General features: G+C 43.1%; 1 protein-coding gene across 3 annotated transcripts in view; it reads left to right on the top strand.

Annotated features, from left to right (window-relative positions):
* The window catches only part of LOC134223443 (cofilin/actin-depolymerizing factor homolog), a 49,781-nt gene extending 32,955 nt beyond the window's left edge, over positions 1 to 16,826 (top strand). For all 3 annotated transcript variants that reach the window (XM_062702588.1, XM_062702589.1, XM_062702590.1), the window contains exons 3-5: positions 9,178 to 9,368; positions 9,437 to 9,542; positions 15,929 to 16,826. In XM_062702588.1, coding sequence (XP_062558572.1) covers positions 9,178 to 9,368; positions 9,437 to 9,542; positions 15,929 to 16,075 — 444 coding nt within the window. In that variant the 3' untranslated portion in view covers positions 16,076 to 16,826. The remainder of the gene's footprint in view (positions 1 to 9,177; positions 9,369 to 9,436; positions 9,543 to 15,928) is intronic.
* The last annotated feature ends 5,770 nt before the right edge of the window (positions 16,827 to 22,596 follow it).

Genomic DNA, 22,596 nt, shown 5'->3' on the forward strand with positions numbered 1-22,596 from the left:
CCCTTTTAATTCCAATTGTACATCTATTGTTTTTGAACTTGGAACAGTAATCGCTTTGGTTGGTGACGGATGTCTATGACCTATGTGCTTACTTGCTGGTGAGAATCCAACTTCTCGTTCAGCAGATGAATCGCGCTCTTGTTATTGCCAAAGATGGTGATTTTCTCGGCTACTCCAGATAGGCAAATTATGCGCAAAATGAGCCATTCACTAGTATGTGTCGCATCTTCAATCGCTGCTCCACCGCATTTGATTTTCACCTTTCACGGGGTGTTCTTCGGAAACGGTTTACTAGGTTTGGCGTTTTGCACTAGCCAGGTTATATTGGGATCAATGCTGGGGCTTGTTCAAAAATGCCATTGCTCACCTCCGGATCATCATTTTGTTGGTGCTTTGCTGCACTCATCCTCCGTTTCTTAATCAGGATCTTTATTGCGAGAGGCCAGGAGTATTGTTTTCATATCGTTTGGTCTAAGGTTTAAATGAGGAGTTGTAACTTGGAAGTACGCGTTTTAATGCAAGAATAAATGGGGAATATCAACCCCGTGAAACAAGCACTAGTTCTTGAAGCCACCGTTTGTTTGTGTGGCGCTAGTGCTGTTCTTGAAGTTTGAAGCTCCGTTCATATTGCACCGATTACATTACGCGCGGGTATTTAATTATGTATCGCAAAATGATTTTTCGATTGTGCAAATTTTAATTTCGATAACATAAGCTATATTGTTCTGTTTTCGTCATTTATCTAGCATTTTACGTGCGGTTATAGCCGCCACAATATAGCTATCATCAAAATCAGCCGAAATTATCACCGTAGAAAGTCAATAAATTAATTTCGATAGCCGCCACAATTTTACATGTTCTGGTAAGGTGCAATCTATTTGACGTTTGTCTTGTGTCGTTTGTCATCGCAGCGATCATCATCATCCTCATAAATTTATCATTATTGGCGAATAAAGGTTGCATGATGAAGAAAAAGTCGAAGGATAATATTTGAAAAAAAAAAAATAAAATGCACGGAGAAACATACGAGAAGTTTTTTTTTAAACTATTCTCAAAAATTTTAGGAGCAATTTAATTAAAAACGATTAGCAGTACGGGGCTGGACTTTCCCCTCACTGCATAATAAACGCAATTTTTCGATTTCAAATTTTATTTTGTGATTCACACCTGATACTTCTTCTTCTTGCAACCTTTAATCGCCAATGATGATGCAAACTTATCCTTTTTATGTCAAACGACGCTAGCCAAACTTCAAACTGTCTGTCCCTGTTTTGCTGTGAATCATCCACCGATTCGTTAAAATTTGACAGTTCGATGGTTATTTCTCTGTGGTTAAAAATAACCCTGCTCTGGAGCATGGTCAAATTTGACAGTTCGATAGTTAAACTTTGGTTGCGAGGAAATTGGCGCCAAATCCATTTTGTTCCAAATAACTATCAATTTGTCAATACTCAAATGGGTTACATCGAAATGTCAAATTTCAACTAAAAGTTAAACGAATCGGTGGATGGTTCACAGCCATAAAATTGAGGGGAATATGCCGTAGGACAATGCTCAGGGCGACTAGAAGCGATTGGCCCAGGATCGAGTCCAGTGGAGAAGGATACTCCATTCGGCGTAGGTTCATCGAAGAGCTGTAGCCCATCAAGTATCAAGTAAGTATGCCATATGACAATGAGTAACTGACAAGCTGTCAAACAACTTGCCTCACAACTGAAGAAGAAGCAGCCCATTCGGTTTTCGGTCGTTAAATATGCATTCTCCTTAAAGTGCAGAAGAAGTATAGATTTTGTTTCTGGTAGGCTTGAATACTGGCGGAGTTAAACGTGACCCCCACCAAAGAAAATAGTTTTCCCCGAATTTGAATATTACCGCAAAGAATTTCATTGGAAATTTCAACAATAATGTCTTCGGGAATCTTTTAGAAATTCTTTCAAAAATCCCTTCAGGTTCTCCGTCGAAAATGTCATTAAAAATTACTCCAGAAATGTTTCTTCAAATATTTGTTTTGGAATACCTTCGGGAAATTCAAATAGAAATAATTTAGAAAATTCCTAATTGTGATTCCTTTATAAAATCTGCCGGAAATTCCTTCAGAAATTCATTTGGAAGTTTTCTATCAGATGTTCCTTCTCTATTGGACATTTCTCTTCTGTCGGATATTCCTTCAGAAATTCATTATTCAGTGGAAAATTACGCCAAATCAAATCTTATAAAAGTTCTCCGGTAATTTCTTCAGAAATTCATCCTGAAATTCTTTCAATATTCCCTTCTGAAATACATTTAGAATTTTCTTCTTAGAAATTGTTTTCAAAGGAATTCCAGAAAGAAATTATTATTAATTTTCGATGGGATTTCTTAAGGATTTCCTAGTGAATTCTTGAAGGGATTCCCGAGAAAATTTCTAAAAAAGCTTTTGAAGGAATTACTGGTACAATTTATGGTAAGGTAATAAAGGCCGAAATAACATTATGTCCTACTGGTTTCCAAAAAGTCAAGGGGTACACTGCCCATGATCGCATATTTGTAACACTTACATTTTTGTTCATTTCGTAAAAAGCAAATTTGATTGACAAACGATTTACAAAATCAACCAAAATGCAAATGTTACAAATGTGCGATCATGGGCAGTACATAGCAGAACGAATAGAATCTATTCGTTCTGCTAGGTAAATTTGTTGACCACAATAGTTGGAATTGAAAGCACAATTGCCATTCCATAACTCAAGGTCAAGATCAATTACTCCCATTTAAATGAAGTTCCTAGATTTATCGTTAAATTATATTATATAACGCTAAAATCGTTCCAAAAAAATCAACTTTTTTGATAATATTTGAAGATGCTTTCGAATGAATTCCTGGATCATTTACAAAGGCATTATTTACTTTAAACATTAATCTACACACTGTTTACGATAGTTAGCCCGGTGATCAATATATCATGAGTGAAACTCTCTCAAAAGATAAAAATGATCCATAACTTTGAATAAATGTATCAATCAAATCATACAATTGAAAATGTGTTGAACATTTATGGATCGTTGCTCAGATCTATGGGTAAAAAACGTTTTGCCACTCCTGAAAAATTTCCGAAGCAATCAATACCAAGGAATGTAATTGTCGCTGAAAAATGCAAAAAACAAGCAACAAAAGAAAATAGCGATAACTCTTTGTCCTCATCTGCAGAGGATAAAGACAACGTTGCGTTCCATTTTATCTGCAACAAATATGGAGAGGTAAATTCTCGCGTGATTTTTGAAAACGTCGTAAGTCCAAAAGAGAGGCTCTCTTTGTTTACTTTCTCTTTCGATTATTACAAAGCCATACTAACATTTACATTGGATTTTCCAGCACCGATTTGAAGAAAATAGTGTTGTCTAGTGTGCTGAGGTGAAAATATTGCAACAAATTTTAAACTAGCCCAGATATTAGCTAAAGAGAGCGTAATAAAAGAGAGTCTCTCATTTGGACTTACGACGTTTTCAAAAATCACGCGAGAATTATTGTAAACTGCAATAACTTTTATACAGTGAGTCCAAAAAGTATTCGTCTAGCTGTGTGTTTTCAAGAAAATGTCAAAGATAGAATCTAGTAAGCTCAGAAAAAAAATCTATCGATTACATTGTGCAGCAGATTAATCAATTCATCTTTATTATTGAAAATCGAATAGAAAAACAAAATGATAACAGAAACAAGTGTAACAAAACATAACAATTCATTAAATATGGGCTCAAAAAGTATTCGTCCATACAGGTTGGGAGCACTTTTCAAATGGAAACAATAGTTGTAGAATGGAATTCATTATTAAGTTGGATTCCCCTGTGCATCTGTGATGGAACGTACACACGGTCAAGCAGTTTGACCAACATTGACTCCACCTTTCGTTTATTCCATCAAGTTTAAACAACAACGGCAAGAACAATCAATTTATTCGACCAACAATATCACACACGAACGACCGATGTGCCAACTTGAGTACCAACCATCAAAAAATTTATGGGGGTTTGTGCAACTTCGCTACAAATGCTTAAACATGTTCGGCGAACCTTGACTCCGCCCCCGACAACTCAAACCAAAATCAAACCGTTTTAAATTTTTCCAACCGAGCCGCCAACTGTCAAATGGTTGTTCGAACAACTTCACTTACGTTCCAACAAAGCAGCAACCGAAGGGTTTTCGTGGGGGCGTAGTCAATGTGCGTCAAACTGCTTGACTGGTGTGTACATTGCATAACGGCTTGTAGACTTTGTGGCATGGAACTGACCAAATTAGCCGTGACGGGGGACGGGTTTTTCTCCCACCCTTCTTTCAATGCTAATTTAAATTTGTTGCTGTTGGTAATGTGGCTTTTACAAATTTTGTCGTCCAGCACTTTTCAATGGTGCTCAATTGGTTTCATATCTGGGCATGGAGTTGTTTTTAAGTTTTGAGTTGATTGGGGTATTATAGAGTAGCTACAGTTTAGTATTTCGAGCTGTGTGCTCGGGGTAATTATCATGCGGAAAGATGTATGCTCCCTGTAAGCCTAATTTCTGAGCTCTGGCGTTCACATTTTCCTTCAAAATGCGGATGAACATTTTGTGATCCATAATTCCTTCAATAATATGACATTTTCCCACACGGGTTGCGCTCATGCACCTCCCAGATCATGACGGAGCCCCCACCATGCTTTACTGCTGAAATGAGGTTCTGCGGCTGTACCTCAGTATTCATTTTTCGCCATATCATACATCGGCCATTTGATCCAAATATTCTGTACTTGCTTTCTTCAGGTAATATTACATGATTCCGAAAGTACTCCTTCTTCCAGCGATATTTTTTTGGTGAAATCGAGCCGTTTTTGATAATTTTCTGGCTCACTTGAACTTTTTCCCGTGATACTTGCCCATTATACCCATACCTTTTTCAGGTGTTTTTGTTTGTATTTATTCATATCTCCTATATAGCACCTCTTCTCTCTAACTCACTTGCCTACATGAGTGCACTCGTTATGAGATTTTTTTTTCTAACTTTCCGCATAATAAATCGCTAATCGTGATCAGTTTATCCTCGCGGACAACCACTCTGTTATTTGTTTTGGAAGGTTTTTGTGGCGCTGTTGCGATCAATCGCCGATTGAATGATCGAATGGGGTCTACCCACTCTCGTAAGTCAACTTGCACTAATTATGCAGACCTAGGATGAGTTTTCTTTCAAACCCATGGTGCCTTTATTTTCCGCGCCAAGATCAATCAAAACAATAACATTGTTTTATTTTTTCATTGAGTATTGAAAAAATGTTGCTAGACACCACTAGAGTGTGCTACTGTCACTACAAGCGAATAAAACTGTTATACTCGTGTTTCACGTCCTATTTTTTAAATACAGTATCCCCCCGCTTATCCGGACCTCGCTAGTCCGACGACTCGTTAGTCCGGATCTCGCTAATTCGGAATTTTCCAGATTAAAAAGTATCAACTCAACACCCATTTAAACACATTATGCTGTCAGTTTTCAGATTTCTGCTGTGATTTTGTTTTGGTTCATTTGTATGGATTTGACAGTCGGATTAACGAGAGAAACCCTGATAATCCGGCCATACATTTGTCGGATCAGCGGGGGTATACTGTAGACGAATACTTTTTGAGCAAGCGAAATTGAGGGAATTTAGATGTTTTCTACATGGCAACAAAAGTAATTAACATTTCTATTTGTTTTTGAATAATAATCATGTACTGATAAGTTTTCTATTTTTTTATTATTTCAATTATTTCAACATATGGTTCTGTTTATATCTAAACATCGATAACTGATACTTATTTAACCAAAAATATCATCGAAAACCGACTACTTCTCGAAATGCGTGGCAGGCGATTATTGTCCTATTCTGTGGCAGTTTGTGACACACGCTTGTTGCGAGTTGAGTGTGTCCCAACATTTTCAAGAGAGGACAATGTTGTTGTTTTACATTCCCTGATTCAATACCTAGAGAAATCTAAGAATTTATTCATGAAATCAATTTTAGGGATTTCTTGAAAATTGATTTGAGAATTTCCTCGAAAGTTCTTCAGGAATTAAAGATTTTTCAAAGCAATTCCCGGAGGAACCTTGCGAAAACATTTCGGGGTCAATTTTCAAAGGAATCACTGAAGGAGTATATTCTAGGAATTATTTGCATAATTTTCTAAATTATTCCTGGCGGAATTTCTAAGATCAGTTCAGAGCAGGAATTGCAAAAGGAATTTCCGAAGAATTATGTAAGAAATTCCTAAAGGAGAACTTTATGTAGGAAATTTCTAAAGAAGAGATTTTCGAAAAAAAAATGGAATTTGTGAAGGATTTCCGAAAGAATTCCGAATGGATTTTCCAGCAGAAATTTGGAAAGGAGTTTCTAAATGCAGAGTGGCCACCGAACCGGGAAAAGCGGAAAAAACGGAAAATTGAAGTCACCGGGAAAAACCGGGAATTCAGGACATGTACCGGGAAAACAAAAATGTTCGTCAAATTACATTCAAAACTTTTAGAACTCGTTAATGAAGTTGATATTACAAAAATATTTACCCTTCAATATTTATTACTCAGTCGCATTCCAGAAAAAATATCTGAAAATGTATTCTAGAAAGAATTCAAAAATTATATTACGAATAAATTTTTGAATAATCATTGAAAGAAATTCTCAAGGAATGTCCGAAGGAATTTTTAAACAATTTCTGGAAAAATTTCCAAAGAAATCTCTGGAATAATCTCTTTTAGGAGTTCCAAAAATAATTTCCAAATAAACTTCTTAAGAAATTTACTAAACTTTTCAAAGAAATTCGTAAGGAAGATCCAGAAGCATTAAGTTTTCGTAAGACAATTTCTAAATTAATTCCTAAAAAAATCCCAATGTAGCCATTATTATTTTTTTTTTTTGCCAAATTTAACTTGGTCGCTTATTGTCCATCATGTTGTAGTGCAAGTTTGGTTCCATCATCAGCATCGATTTGACATTTATTGCATCGGTACTTTGGCTGCTAGGTTCAAGCGAACACAAACAGGAGCGGCATTAAAATTTTTTAAAGGATCATTTGAGGGAGCTTTCAAAGGAATTTGTTAAAATATTTGCGAGGAAATTGCTAAAATAATTTCTGAAGGAACTCGTAAAGGAATCCTCAAATGATTTTCTTAAGGAATTTCTGAAGGAATTCTCGAAGAAATTTCCAAACAAATGTCTGGAAAGTTTCTTTGAAGAAATTACTTTAAATTAGTAAAGTCCAAAGAAATCCGAATTCAAACTTCATGCTTTTCGAGCACCCACTTAGGCTTGACGTATCTGGCTGAAATTGAATCATTTGTTTGAGAAACTGCATAAGTCCATTTTACACTATTTCGAGAAAACAACAAAAAACTGTTTTTGAACAAATTTGCACCGAATCTTTCGATTTCTTCGATACAGATCAATAGTTTTTGGCAAAAATCAACACCCTGGGGCATTTTCAGTGCAAAAAATGTAAGCAGTACTTCTCAATTGCTCTTCAAAGTACGTGGACATATGTAGTTTCTCAAACAAACGAGAAATTTTCCATACATTCCTGAACAAAATTTTTTTTTTCGTATTTTTTGCCAGAATACGTAGTTTTGGACGAGGATTCAGAATATATAAAAATCTCATTTTGGCCAAAAATGTTACATATGCAGTTTCTCAAACAAACGGTTCAATTGTTACAGTTGCTTCTGGGAGTAAAACACTTTATCATCCGTTCTACAAAGCGCTGCAAACCTAGTCTTAGTAAACTGCTTAAAAGCGGCATAATTGATAATCTATTAGGTACCTATGTCCAGATGTTCGTTGAAGCTCTAATTTAACCTCCCAGTCACCCCATGTCCATATATCCATCTCTCATTCTTATGCCTACACTTTTCGATTCGCAGGTAGCCTTGAGTTTCTGATAGGATTTTTTGCGTTTCTTCATTTCGCTTTTCCACTTTGGTCATATAGTACAAGCACCAATACTGCATCGACAGTACATTGCACCGCTAACCAATTTGGTCATTAGTGAAGCAGCTAGTCTCAAATTGAGCGTAACGTGCCTAATAAATCTCCAGTTCTTCAGTTGGATGGTTCCTAATTAAATACTCTGATAAAAAGCAGAGCCGCAGACCCTGTTGGTCTTGAAGCCCGACATCGAATCGATTCCGCCGCATCTTCGTCCAACGCACCAACAACATCGTTGGATTTTCAAGTTTGAGGTTAAACTAGTCCCATGCGAACGAAAGAACGAACGGAAACACGTGTTTCGTTCACTAAATGGCACCACCCGGTTTGGCTGCCAATGGAAAGCACGCAAGTACAACGTGAGTGCATTCCTATTTCGTTTCGTCGGATGGATGGTCGGTGCGGTGAGTATGCTTCAAGCTAGACGCCCCCACTCGACTGTGTGTACCTACTTGATTTATGTATGCGAAGCAACATCTCTACAGTCCACATGCATCTACCTATAGTCAGTGACGCCAATGAAATGCAGATTGATAGCGGTGACGATGGCGCTTAGCTTTAGTTGTTTTGGATGTCCCTCGCGTCATTTTTCGCTAACAGACGTTGGTCAGTTACCAAAATTGAAAACTTTTGGATACCGTTGATATTTGGTAATCTCAGTTCCATACATTTTTGTTTTATGTAATTGACTGTACAAACAGTAATATTTGGAAGAGATTTTGATAAAGTTTGATAATTTTATTTAAAAAAATTAACAAAACTAGAAATTGACATTTGGCATATTACAAAAGAACGAGAACTAGAAGTCTGAATGCCAAAAAACTAAAGATTTGCAGATTTAGACATCCATTAAATATAATTTAAATCTATGCCGATAGTTATCTCCACGCTATTACAAAATCATTTGATCGTAAAAAAACTGCACTTTCTCGCCCGTTCTAAAATCAGAGCAGTATTTTCCTCCACACGCGCTGACATTTATAAAGCCGTGAAACACGCTTGAGTGGTTGTGGAAAGCAGCGAACGGCTTCTTCCACATCGATATTTATAGCCCAACGCGGGGAAACGCACTTCGGGCGCAGCAGCACCAACAGAGTAAAATTCAGCAGGAGGAGCAAAGACAACAACAATACCACTATAATTAATCCCCCCGGCGCACGTAATCGACATGTTCTCTAATCGGACTTGTTTTCTCACCTTGTTTCTTTCCACAACCTCCACAGGCCTCAGGAGTGACCGTGTCAGATGTTTGCAAAACGACATACGAGGAAATCAAAAAAGACAAAAAACACCGCTATGTCATATTCTACATCCGCGACGAGAAACAGATCGACGTGGAGGTGATCGGTGACCGCAACGCCGAATACGACCAATTCCTCGATGACATCCAGAAGGGTGGACCGGGCGAGTGCCGGTATGGATCATCTTCGTTTGAAAGTACATGAAGCCATCCCCATTTGCTAAACAAATTGATTTTTTCAGATATGGACTGTTCGATTTCGAGTACATGCACCAGTGCCAAGGTACCTCGGAAAGTTCCAAGAAGCAGAAACTGTTCCTGATGTCCTGGTGTCCAGATACCGCTAAGGTAAGTGATTAGTGATATTACTCTCGTAAAAGATCTTATTTATCGTATTTAAAACGTATTTTAAAACAATCATATAGCCTTTTGGTACAACTTTATTTTACGAGAAAGGCAATAACTGGAACAAAAGTTATTTGGAATAGATTAAAATAATGAAAAACCGAAAATAAGTTTTTGATTGTAAATCAAAAGTTACTTGATTGTTGTCGATAGTTTCATTATTGCTCTCACTCATGTATCCTGAGCACCCCATAGGGGTACATAGGGCCAACGTAAAAAATCTCTATCCTGGGCGGCTGCTCGCTTTAGCCTTGAGCTGGGCCCAGGTCAAATTCCTGTCGACTTCCTTTATTTCCTTGTTGAGTCTACGCCGCCACCAGCCTCTGGGTCTGCCTCCGCTGCGATGTCCTGCTGGATTCTAGTCCAGCGCTTGTTGTAATGTGTGGCCGACCTACCAGCTCAGCATTTGAGATCCAATTGCGAGGCCATCAGGCCCGAATGATAAAACGTAGACATCGGTTGATAAATACTTGCAATTTCTGTGTAATCTCTACTGAAGAACACTAAGCCAAGGGGGAGGGGGGATGTGTATGGTTTGCTCTATAGTCCCCTCAACTATTTTCTCTATTATGAGCTTCTTTCAAAAAATTCTCAAACATTCTACCACCTCATTAAGTTATCTTACGGTCCAACCAGGTAAGGCAATTGTGGATCAATAACACTTATCCACTTGGGGCCCTCTTTAGCCTAGCGGTCAGATGCGCGACTATAAAGCAAGACCATGCTGAGGGTGGCTGGTTCGATTCCCGGTCTAGGCAATTTTCGAATTGAAATTATAACTGTGGAAGTGCTTAATTAACACTGCGAGGCGGCAATTCGAGGGGGGAACGTAATGCCAATAAGAAGATACTTATCCACATTCTCTTTTCTCAAGCACGTACTTTCTGTTGTAGCCCACAGTATCGAAGTGTGTTTGTTTACCAGCCGATGATTTCTACAACGTCTCAAATTGATAGCGCATGGCTATTGCGTCTAAGTGTAGTAGCGCTCGGCTTTGTCCCGCACACTTAAAGGACAATATGTGACGGATCGCCATTAGGCTCCCACCGGTAGGCAGTGGATATTTTTGTTCCGGGGAGTCCGACGGGAGTCTCCATAGATTTCGACGGAAATCCTCCAAGCATACCGAAGGGAACTCTCCAGGATGCTGAAGGGAGTATACCAGAGATTCCAAATCCTCCCGGGGTGTGGAATCATCAAAGGATTCCGACGGGAATATTCTAAAAATTCCGACGGGAATGTTCCAGAGATTCTATTGGAAATCCTCCAGGAATTCCAACGTGATTGTCCCAGGGATTTTGTAGGCAGTGTTCCAAGTATGTAGAAGCCAATCGTCGAAGGATTCAGAAGCAATCTGCCGAGAAATCCCGAAGAAAATCGTCGAGGGACTCCGAATTGATCCTCCAAGGATTCCGAAAAGATACCTCCAGCGATTCCGAAGGGATAGTCAAGGGATACCGGAAGTAAATCGTCAAGAAGCTCCGAAGCAAATCGTCGAATGATTCCTTAGCAATTCGTCGAGGGATTCCAAAACAAATAGTCAGAGGGATTCGGATCGTCGAAGGATACGGAAATTCCGAATTAAATCTTCAAAGGATTCCGAAGCAAATCCTCCATGGTTTATGAAGAGTATCCCCCCAGTATCGGAGCGTGACAATATGGTCCACACATGATCTTGTGGGTGGAATCCTGCCTGCTGTCGTCGGAGAGTCTATTTTCTCCTGTATCCGATTTAGGATTACTTTGCACAGAACTTTGAGAACAACGCACAGTAATATGATGCATCGCCAATTGTCGCACACAGCCTCGTTTTTTGGGACCTTCACTAAGACACTCTGCAGTCCAGTCAGCCGGAAAAGTTGCGGTTTCCCAGATAGGGGAATGGTTTGCCACTTCATCTCATAGCTCCTATTTCAATCCCATAAAAAACAAAGCAATGGAAAGGAATTTGGTTTGTTTATTATTTTTGTGATTTTTTTCAGCAGTGACCACGCATGTTGACAAAAAGAAGCGACGAATTTGGTCCCGTATTTCTTTGTTTAGCGATGAGATGGATATATGTACAGTGAGATGGAGATCGGAACAGTTTCCCTATTGCAGAATAATTGATGCAACATTTGCGCAAATAGCATAAGGTCAGAGTATCTCTGCTGAAATGCGATCGGCCCGGGAGCTTAGATGGATTTTATGCTTCGAATAGCTGCTTCAATCTCCTTCAATTTTATGTCTAAAGTCGTCGCCGTTATATCAGTTCTCGATCTTTCTTCGTTGGTTTATCGAACGGTTTGTTAAGTTTCGGGAGCAGTAGGTTGTTGGCATAAGGTCCCTATCCATCAGGATGGGGCTGCCATCTTAACGTCCGGGGAAAATCATTTCAAATTTGTTTAATGCCCACCCAACATTCCATTCGGTTCATGGATGGCGCTGCATGTTGCCAACCACGCAGTCTGTTGTGGATCCACAAGCATAATCCTTCAGAATATCTATATGAAATTATTTGGAATTTGCACAGGATATTTTTATTTCTATGTAACATTCTCCGAAATTTCCACGGTGAATTTTCCGGAATTTCCAATAAAACACTTCAAAATTTCTAGGTTGAATTTTCAAGTCTCACAGAAAACTGTTCTGAATTTGTACGGATTTTTTTTTGTGTTTGACCTTGGGAAACTGTTCAAAGATGGGAAGGGTTGTTGGCCGATAGTCAGTCGATTGGTCGTATGCCAGGCCGTATAACACGTTTAGGCAAAATTCATCTAGGCGAATAACATTTGGCTGAAAACGTTTGCTTGGTCGACAACGGTTGGGCTGAAGGCGATATACGACCAAAAAAGCCGTTTGACCTAACAGATCGTTTGGTCGAATAGGTTATGCAGCCAGAAATGCCGTTTGGTTCAACGGGTCATACGACTTTTGCCTTTTTTGTCACATGATCTATTTGGCCATACGACCAGTTCTGCTGAACGATATTTTCATTTTTCGACCTATGTTTATTCCTGCCAAATAAAATTTGCAGCCAATTGCTTCTTTCTGCTAAACGACCATTTCAACTATATGACTTTTTGGCCGTTCGACAAAATTACCAGTTGTGTTTTAGCTTAATGGTTTGTTGGGCCTAACGACATATTCTGCCAAAGAACTTTCTGCCTTGCATCCTTCGCCCAAATGGTATCTGCCGAAGACTGGTGGCAAAACGGCCCTTTTCGTCGTTTGGCCGAAACGGTTATAAGGTCGAAAATGGTTTGGTAACAAATGTCATTTGCTTAGCTTAGCTTAGACTGACTGTACATGTGAATGTGTCAATGGTTGCTACTCCGTGGCTGATCAGAACTGGTGTAAATTGCACTACGATCCAAGTGAATAGAAGTTTAGAATTGGGATTCATCACCTATTCTCGAAGCACACGTTTCAGTAGCTCACAGCATGTAGACCGATAACGACGCCGGCTGAGTCCTTACAGTCAATTGGGAAAGGAAGGGGTTGTTTAGTGTGTAGTTATTGTTGCTACTATAGAGACCGAGATAAAATCGTACGTAGCGATGAAGTGCAGCCCACATTTTTTAGTAAGAACAAGTCTGAGATTGAACATACGGCCTCCTGCTTTTAAAGCAGACGCAGTGGTATCTAGACCACCTTGCTCGTCTGGCGAACTAAACTTTCACTTGCTAATTAATATACTCACCCGCAAAAGCAAAAAAATATCTATGCTTGTTCTGCGTCTCGGAGGTATCGACAATTGTTACTGCAATCGAAACGCCTCACCTTATACGAGACACAGAATAAGCACAATTTATTCCTATGAACGCGCCCGATCGTTCTGCTTTCTTGACTAAACACGATCGGACGCGAACTCTGACACAAGATCAATCGCTAACTAATTGATTTACTTACCGACCGCACAAAACAGAACAAAACACCCGTACCGCGTCCGATACGAAACACGTTCAATCGCGAACTGATACGCCCAAAAAAGTCGTTTGTCCTAACAGATCATTCGGTCAAAAATGTCGAGTGAAACACGAGGACCTTCGACGGCCTGTTTACTGGGCATATTGACCAACCAACCTTTCCAACCTAGGACCTTTTTGGAGTCCGCGTGTGGTAACTTGAACCAAGCTAACTGCGTGCTAAGAAGGCATGCTTCTAAGCCTTACAGAAGCCCGTTCAGCTTCTGCACAGCACTGCAACCGTTCCGCGAAGGTAAGATCCTCTTCCTCCGAAACTTTGTCCGCTTGAACTCCACTTGCAATAAAATGAGGTATATTGGATGCACCATTGCTCTTACCTCAGCTTTAATCGATTGGGCTGCACCGCTATCCGTAACGAACAAACGTCGAGGTGTACTACGAAAGGCCGAATCACAAAAGGCCGAATCACGAATGGCCGAATCACAAAAGGCCGAAAGCAAAAAAGGCCGAATGCACAAAAGGCCGAAACCACAAAAGGCTGAAATCACAAAAGGCCGAAACTATTAAAGGCCGAATAGGCAGACCATCAAAGTGGACCGGAGCGCGCGCTCGCTCCGGTCCACTTTGTTGGTCTGTTGATTTTATTCAGACTTTTTTTATTCAAATACTTAATATAATTTAGAATATTCGAATTATTTTGTGATTTCTCAGTGAAGTCTTGTGAAGTAAGTTTCTCTTAAATTGGGAGAAAATGATATGCATTGAGAAGCGCGTTACCGCAAGTTATACAGCTTTTGGTCAAAAGCATAATAATTGAAAAAGGCTATTTCGTTTAGCTTCTGATGTCGCAATTAGATCATGAGTAGTGCGCATCATTAGCACAATGCACAACCAAGCATCATGAAGCGCACAACTCCTACATTGATGCAAATCGGAAATTCGATTCTGTGAGCCATGAATCCGGTGGAATTTAACTCGGGCTCTTGCATTAGATTTGGGAATTTAACTTTTCCCAATACTACTGATAATGATTACTACGCCAGCAAAGGAAGAAAAAAGAGAGCTCTTGGATTACTCCGTTACTTTAAAGTGATAATATTTATACGTGTGTTCATGCTTTAATTACTGCAATGAAGATTGATCTATTATGCAATATATAAGGAATCAAATTGACTCTGTAAACACCTTCATGCAACTTCTTACAATTAAAAATAGAGCTTCGACGTTGAACTGACGTTAAATACCTCAACTGAATAAGATTGATTAGATCGCTGCTAGTACAGTGATCGTTCGCTAATTGGGGCACGACCTCACCCCAACTAGCGAATGCCGTTCGTTAATTGGGGCGTTTTGACAAGCGTCAATGTTGTTTACTTTTTGCTTTGAACAAAGGAAAATTTTACGCGCCAGAAAATATCGATCCCGCCAAACACGGAAACAAAACGTCAACGCGTTTTTGACATCACATTCTGACGTTTAGCTGCTTTTTAATTGGGTTTCGCCCCAATTAGCGAACCCCCAACTAAAAAGCGCCCCAACTAGAAAAAACCCAACTAGCGAACGTTCACTGTAGTTGCAAAACACGTGGACAAGTTTTTCTTAATGGGGCAGTATAATAAAAGTAAACGCAAATTTGTGAAGATTCCAAGTTCTCTTAATTGAAAGATTGAAACTTTTGTAATGATCCGGCCTTTTGTGTTATTCGGCCTTTTGAGATTCGGCCTTTTGTATCATTCGGCCTTTTGTGGTTCGGCCTTCTGGGTTTTCGGCCTTTTGTGGTATGCTAGAACATTTTCGGCCTTTTGTGATTCGGCCTTTTGTACTGATCCCGTTTGGAGCGCGTCGCAGTCCGGCCCTCTATGACGCTCGAGGCGAAATCAACTCTTGCGCCATCATCGTCCTTCCCTAAAAGGCTTTGTTCCGCAAACCTACCTCTGCCTCCTCGCTTCCAATGGAGGGCGTCATAGTATGCTCGTCTTGATCTCGATTTGCAGCTTGAACAGACTGTCGATGTTACTGATATTGTTTCTGGCTCATTACCTCAATGATATCATCAAGCTACTCGACGACTACTCGTATCCCGGATAGTGGCTCGCCAAGTGTGTTGACAACCAGAGTATCAGGCCGATAACATACTGACGCGTGTATGTGCGCGAACGCGTCCAAGGCAAAAGAATTCCTCTTGCTGATATTTTGTTTTACGAGTGCTTAGCGCGTCAGTATGTCATCGGCCTCACTCTGCTGAAAGCGTACTAGCGTCGTGTTCGCCAGCAACTATCTCCACATCAATCTTTCCTCCTCCCCTAATGGGAGAAGACATCGCTAGACCTCTTCTTGTGAATGGATTTCCAGCTGCGCTCGAAGCGCCCCTACCGCCCAACCACAATACTAATATCTTATGTTTCGTTTTTCTCATTACAGGTTAAGAAGAAGATGTTGTACTCCAGCTCCTTCGATGCTCTGAAGAAGTCGCTCGTTGGCGTCCAGAAGTACATTCAGGCTACCGATCTCTCTGAAGCATCACGGGAAGCTGTCGAAGAGAAGCTGCGCGCCACTGATCGTCAATAAGCTTATCCATACTTAAGATTACGCACACAACAAGAACAACAACAATAAAAAAGAAAATACCTACAACAGATTAGCAGAAAAACAAACTCACACATACAGATTACACACCCACACACTGAACTACTCAAACACAACAACAAAAGCATAGGGAGTGAATGTCATTTGAAGAATCATGGAAAACTATAATAAAGCCAACCACTAATTGAACAGTAGAACACAACAATAACGCCAAACTGCATGGAACACTTTCTAAGTTCCGAGCGGTCGAAAATGTTCATGAGCAAATCCAGAACACCATTTTGCGCGATTGCTTCGTTGCTTCCCGCGCGGGAGCATCTGTAGTCAGTAAACGTCATTCAGTAGCCGGAATTCAGATACAGTCATCAGTCAGGATCAGGAGTGTGAAGTTGAGAGAATAACTGGTAAGCGTTCAGGGAAAGTGCGAGTCATTGGAACACTAAAATTGCATGCGAGCCGTTTTTCTTTTGATTTGCGAGGACGAGGGAGACGAAAGGAAACGTTTCTTAGCAAGCATTTATTTCAGCGTGTGTTTAATAATTGTCCTTTCGGGAGCTCCCTTTGCACATTTTCGCTGCTCCTTTTCCCTTGCGTGTGTGTGCGCGGTCATCTCCAGGAAAAAATAAATATTGAAATACAACAGAAATTCTGAAAAAAATGAAACGAACAACCGTATTAAAGTTATGATTAATTTAAATTAAAAACAATAAAATACTAATAAAGATAAACCAAACATGGACTTTAAGTTTATTTAAATATCCATAAATGCCTTCGTACATACCACAGTTGCGGGTACCTCATTCAAGTATAACACCTATCTACTACAGTGGCGGCGAGAAGTCGGATCACGGTAAGCATGTTAGTGACGGCTACACGCCAAAATAGAGAACGATATAAAGAACTAAGATTCGGTCGCGGGAAAGGTGCCTAAGCGCTTTGCTCTTAGAGTCGCAGGTAACTCCTCCAAGCAGCTATTGCACAGCAACGTGTTCTCGCCGTTGCCGTTTGATGATACCGGCAATCCGTCGAACCAGAGAAAGAAGCAGCAATCGCAGGTGCAACCGGTGCGGAAGGAGAAGTGCTCGCCCGTGTTGTGAAGGGCGATCCGCCGGATTTGTACTTTTCGGCTTAGCAGCGAGGGCGTGAAAAAAATGCCGGCAAACAAAGACCATCATCAATCCGTCGTGGAGTTCCTCGAGGTCCACAAGTATGAGTACTACACTCATGACCACCCAGGCACGCAGCCGCTTAAGGCTTTGCTGCGAGGGCTCCACGACATGAAGGAAGAAGATCTCAGGAAGGTCTGATTTCCTCGAGGAGAAGGAGATCTACGTGGCGTTCATCACCGAAACGCACCTAAAACCGGAGATGAGCGTCCACATCCCAAACTTCCCTATCGTGCGACCCGACAGCCGACCAAGGGAGGTGATGTGGCCATCGCTCTTCACTACAACATCAACTGTCGCCTGCTGCCAAGCTTCCAGCTAAGCATCATCAAGGCTAGAGACCTTTCTAGAGGCGTTTCTCTTATTCAGGCCTCTAATCAAGGCTATCGGTGTAGAAGTGACCACTTTCGTCAGCACAATCACGCCTCTCAGTGGTTTAAGTTTAGCTGTGTTACTTGCATGTCTCGACCCTTCTAGAGGCCGGACAGGCCTGTGCACCGGTGAGGTGTCTGTTGTCTGTACTAGGGGGACAGATCAGACACCTCGGTGCGGCCTGACAGATGCGAGCTTTGTGGCCTTCAGCTCCACACCTACGGCATAGCTTACTACGATCGCGACCCCGACAGTCAAAGGATTTATGACCGCAGCCGAGGCACCTATAGCAGGACTGAGGTGGCTGGATTATGCTCAACGAGCATACCGACCAGCCCACCTTCAGCTTAGCCTTATCTAGTACCTTCTTGGCATCAGCCAGAGGCACTTGGAATGTGGCAACCTGCATCCCAGCAAAGCTATTACATAACCGAATCTCGGATTCCTGGAGTTGGACGTTGCACTGATCTCTCAGCGCGTCCACCAAGTCCGCAGCTTCGGTTATTTCATCCAGGCCGCGTTCGACGGATGCAGTTGACGTCGCCTCCTAGGCCAGTAAGCTTATCGTCGCTCCTCATGGCCTTCAAGACATCGGCATAGCTTATATCATCAGACTTGACAATGATCGCTTCGCCTCTGCCTTTCCGCTTACCGTTGCCATTGGAAGGCGTACCCTTTGCAACACGGGCTCTACCCTTCTTAGCAGATGTAAGCTGCGTTCCACCTGCCTCCTTGCCTGCGGCTTCTTTCGCTCGTCGCTTCGTCTTCTTGGGACTTCCTCTGTTCCTTAGGATCGGCAATTTGCACGACCCTCTCCCGGCGTGATACAGTTTCCTTCCTTGGTGATTTAGATTCCTGATTTAGCTTCATTCAGGTCGGCCTGCACGACCTTACTTAGCTTCGGAGTTGCTCCGCTAACGGCCATGCGTTTTTGAAGTTCTGCGGTATGGCTCTCGGCCAACCGCTTCTCATCAGTGAGGCGACGAATCTTTGATTCAGCCTCCTCACTTACCTTCGCCGCCTGGCTTATCACCAACTGTTTTTCCTCAGTAAGAAGGCGAATCTTCCGTTCTGTCTCCTTACTGGCCTCTAGTAGGGACCTCCACTCCGACTTCGCCTCGACCACCACCGAGCAGAGGGTTAGTACGGCCTGTTTGAAGTCCCTACTATATCTGCAACGGTTGTCCAGAAAAGACATAATCACGTCCGTAATGTCCGTGATCACCTCCATTTTCTGGATGCCGCCTTCCTCGTGGCTGGTCATCAACGACATTGATGACCCGGGTTAGAGTAGGGCCGTCCATTTTTACCTCAACCGGCACATCCTCAGACCCACCACGAGCCTCCCCGTCGCCTTCCCCCGGCGATCTTTGGGGTGACCTATTAAGGCCACTTCGTCTGGTGAAAGGATTCTCCTTTTCGCCAGACCCGCCATCAACATCCTCAACCAAGTCCTCAACGGTATTTTTGTAAGAATTTGAAAAAATCATTGCTATTGGGTCCCCCTTACGGCTGCTGTAGAATCCTGCTGGAGTAGTCGCCTATTGTGATCCCATGGTTATCTATACATACCTTGCGGCATGCAGGGAGGCCTTGCGAGGGTTGACACTTGCGTGTTCAGAGCCAGATCAGCGCAAGTCAGGAATGTACATCTGAACCTACTCCCACGCAGTTTGTCAGACTGGTGGCAGAATTGTACCGCGTGCTATAAGGCCCGCCACGGTTTTACGGGACGGATGACAGCCTGGCCATTAGCCCATTCGCCGTTTCAGGTCAGTGTCACCCGGCCTTACTAAGAGAATAGAGTACCAGCCCTCGCTTCACAGTATTACAATATCCAAAGACAAAGCCAGTAGACATGCAGCCAGTATGCCATAGTCAGGATATCACTGGCGTTAATCCTGATGTACCCATTGGCACTCCCTGGGCTATTGCGTGCTTTGAGCGGCACACGGTCGCTTTGATAGGGCCTGCTTACGGACTCATGCAGCTTTTTATAGAGATTTGGCAGAGCCCACTGCCAAACCCCACCACTACCTGGCAGGCCCCCTGACTCACAGATACCTAGGGGAGGGGTCGTCAGGCCCTTGGACATAGTCCCTGTTGCCCCCGGCCTGTTAAGAACTGGGTCAAGCCAAAGATTAGCTCTCCATGAGGGCTGCTAATCCATGCCGACACACTTGGGACTAGGAGGGGCAGCAGGGACTTTGTCCAAGGGCCTGACGACCCCTCCTCATGGCCACTGCGAGTTAGACCGGGACCATCGTCCCTAACCCCTAATCCCAAGGCGTCAAGCGACCCGTGCCGAGGGGATGCATGGCCAGGGGGGTGAAATAATAAGCTAGGCCTTAAACGGAGCCTGTGGGGTACCTGGGCACCCTCCACAGTAATTGTCCCTTACCGCGTCATGCTGGGCTCTGGCGTGGTGGACCTCTTTTCCCGAGCAACTCGTGGGACCAAAATGGAAAACCAAGTCAATTCTTCAATTAGTGGTAGTAGTGTAGGCGACAACCCCTTCGCAAGAGGTGGGTTGTTCAGGTCTCCGCCTAGGAGGCCAGAGGCAATAGTCGGCAGCTCAGTGCGCAGCGCAGCGCAGCCAGGGTCACACAACCTTCCTCTCGGCTAAAAAAACGCCGGTAGGGGTCATTGACGGCTCATGGCTTGTGGAGGGGATGAACCGTAAACGCGATGGGCTTTCGGCCTTCGAGGTGGCGACGGAACAACTGGAAGCCATCATCGACTTTGCGTCATCGAAGCATAATATCAGTAAGGACCTCAAGAGGAGCTTGCAGAAACTTCGAAAGTCGATGCTGGACGCCAAGCTGGAGAGGGCGGTCGGGACGGCCAAGTGTAAACTCTACCCGGACTCGGGCAAGGTCGAATCGACCGAAGGCGTGCCAGCGAAGACGGTGGTATCAAAGTCTACCCAGACTGAGGCTCAAGTATTCGTGGGCACTTCGGGGGTGACTGCTCCAACGGAGCAGACACAAAAACGGGGGAGACAGTCTCCAGGGGATGAGCTCCCTGGAGGCCGCTCCCAAACGCTACCCCGAACAAGGGTAGTGGGGCTCGGAAGCTGAACCCCGGCCAGGTACCTCCAAAACCGGGGGAAAGACGGTGGTAAGTCTAGGATAGGCGCCAATCGCTCCAGGGGCGATGCCCTAGTCATTAAGACGGACGAGGCTAAGTACTCGGAAGTTGTTGCCGAACTCTCTGGGCACATGTAAGGTGATGCTACCGACCACTCCCTCGAACGCCCGTGACTGAAATAATTTGAGCAAACGTCAAAGTAGCAAAACGAAGTTTGTGAAGCTAGTTTAAAATTAAGTAACTTGATTATTTGCAGTTTAAGTACGCTATATCTCGATCGTAATAACTTTATTTTATCGAGGTGAACGATTGTTACGTTCAAAATACGTTAATTTCAAATCTATAATACTATGTCTAATTTTACAGAATATTCTCACCCGAGGGAGCAAAACATAACCTCGATTAATGCCCGCTTAACGTGGTGAACACTGAAATGTATACTTCCGTATTTGTGAACATTGTTAAACCTATAATAATCCATAATAATAAATTTACAGCTTTGAAGCTGCCGCACTGGCAACTGCAGAACGGTGTTTGAATCGAAGGGCCACCTCGGGTACGAGAACAGAAGTCTTGAAGGCGATGAGGAGTGACGTCAAGCTCGGTGAACTCGGCGCCGACGTTCGTCGAATAAGACGCACCCGGACGGACGAGATGATCCTCGAGCTGAAGCGGGGCGTTTCGCAAAAGGGCGCCGCCTACAAGAAGTTGGTCGAGGAAGTCCTAGGCGAGACGGTCAAGGTGAAAGCACTCATGACGGAGGTGAATCTAAAGGTTAAAGACCTGGGCGAGATCACCGAAGTCGAAGAGCTCGTCACGGCACGCGGCGACAGTGTGAAGGGGAGACGCCCGTTCGGCTACGGAAAGGTCCGGCAGGGACACAGGTAGCATTGGTTCGGCTATCTGCAGCGGACGCCTCTAAGGTAGTCAAGTTAGGGAGCGTTATGTCGATGGTTGGTGTGCCCTGTGGGCATATACGAGCAACCCGAAGTTTGCTTCAAGTGCCTGGAACCGGGGCACAAGCAATGGGACTGCAAAGGCCCTGACAGAAGCAAGCTCTGTCGACGCTGCGGATTGGAGGAACATAAGGCACAATGCTGCACGAACCCTCCCAACTGTTTGATTTATTCCAGCAAAGCTGCGAACAGCAAGCACCCCATGGGGGGTTTTAAGTGCCCGGCGTTTAAGCATGCTGCAAAATCACAGTGCGGGTAACGCAGCTAAACCTGAACCACTGTGATGCAGCCCAGCAACTGCTGTGTCAGACAGTTGCTGAATGGGAAACGGATATCACCATCATAGCAGATCCTTACAGGGAACCCGCCAGGAACGGTAATTAGGTCACCGATGGGTCTAAAATGGCGGCGAAATACCCGGTCCAAGAGTTGGTGTTTTCGACACACGAGGGCTTCGTCATTTCCAAAATCAACGGGGTCTTCTTCTGCAGCTGCTATGCGCCTCATCGATGGTCGATCGGTCGTATGCTAGATTGTTTGACGGCTAACTTGATGGGGCGTAGGCCGGTGGTGATAGCGGGGGACTTCATCGCTTGGGCCGTGGAATGGGGAAGCCGATCCACGAATCAACGGGGGCAGATCCTGCTGGAATCACTGGCCATGTCGGATGTGGACTTGGCTAATGTCGGTACCAAAGTCCAAAAGTACCTACAGCTGGAACGGGGCCTAGTCAACTATGGACGTTACATTCTGGAGGCTTGGCCAAACGAGTAGTTCGAACTGAAGGGTAGATGATGGCTACACTCACAGCGACCACCTGGCGGTTCGCTACAGTATCGACTATACGACCAGCATTCAGCGGACGGAAGAAGGGGCGAGGCCTAGCCCTCGTATGTGGAAGACATCATACTTCGACGAC

The sequence above is a fragment of the Armigeres subalbatus genome, chromosome 3, assembly GCF_024139115.2.
Source record: "Armigeres subalbatus isolate Guangzhou_Male chromosome 3, GZ_Asu_2, whole genome shotgun sequence".
Lineage (NCBI taxonomy): Eukaryota > Metazoa > Arthropoda > Insecta > Diptera > Culicidae > Armigeres > Armigeres subalbatus.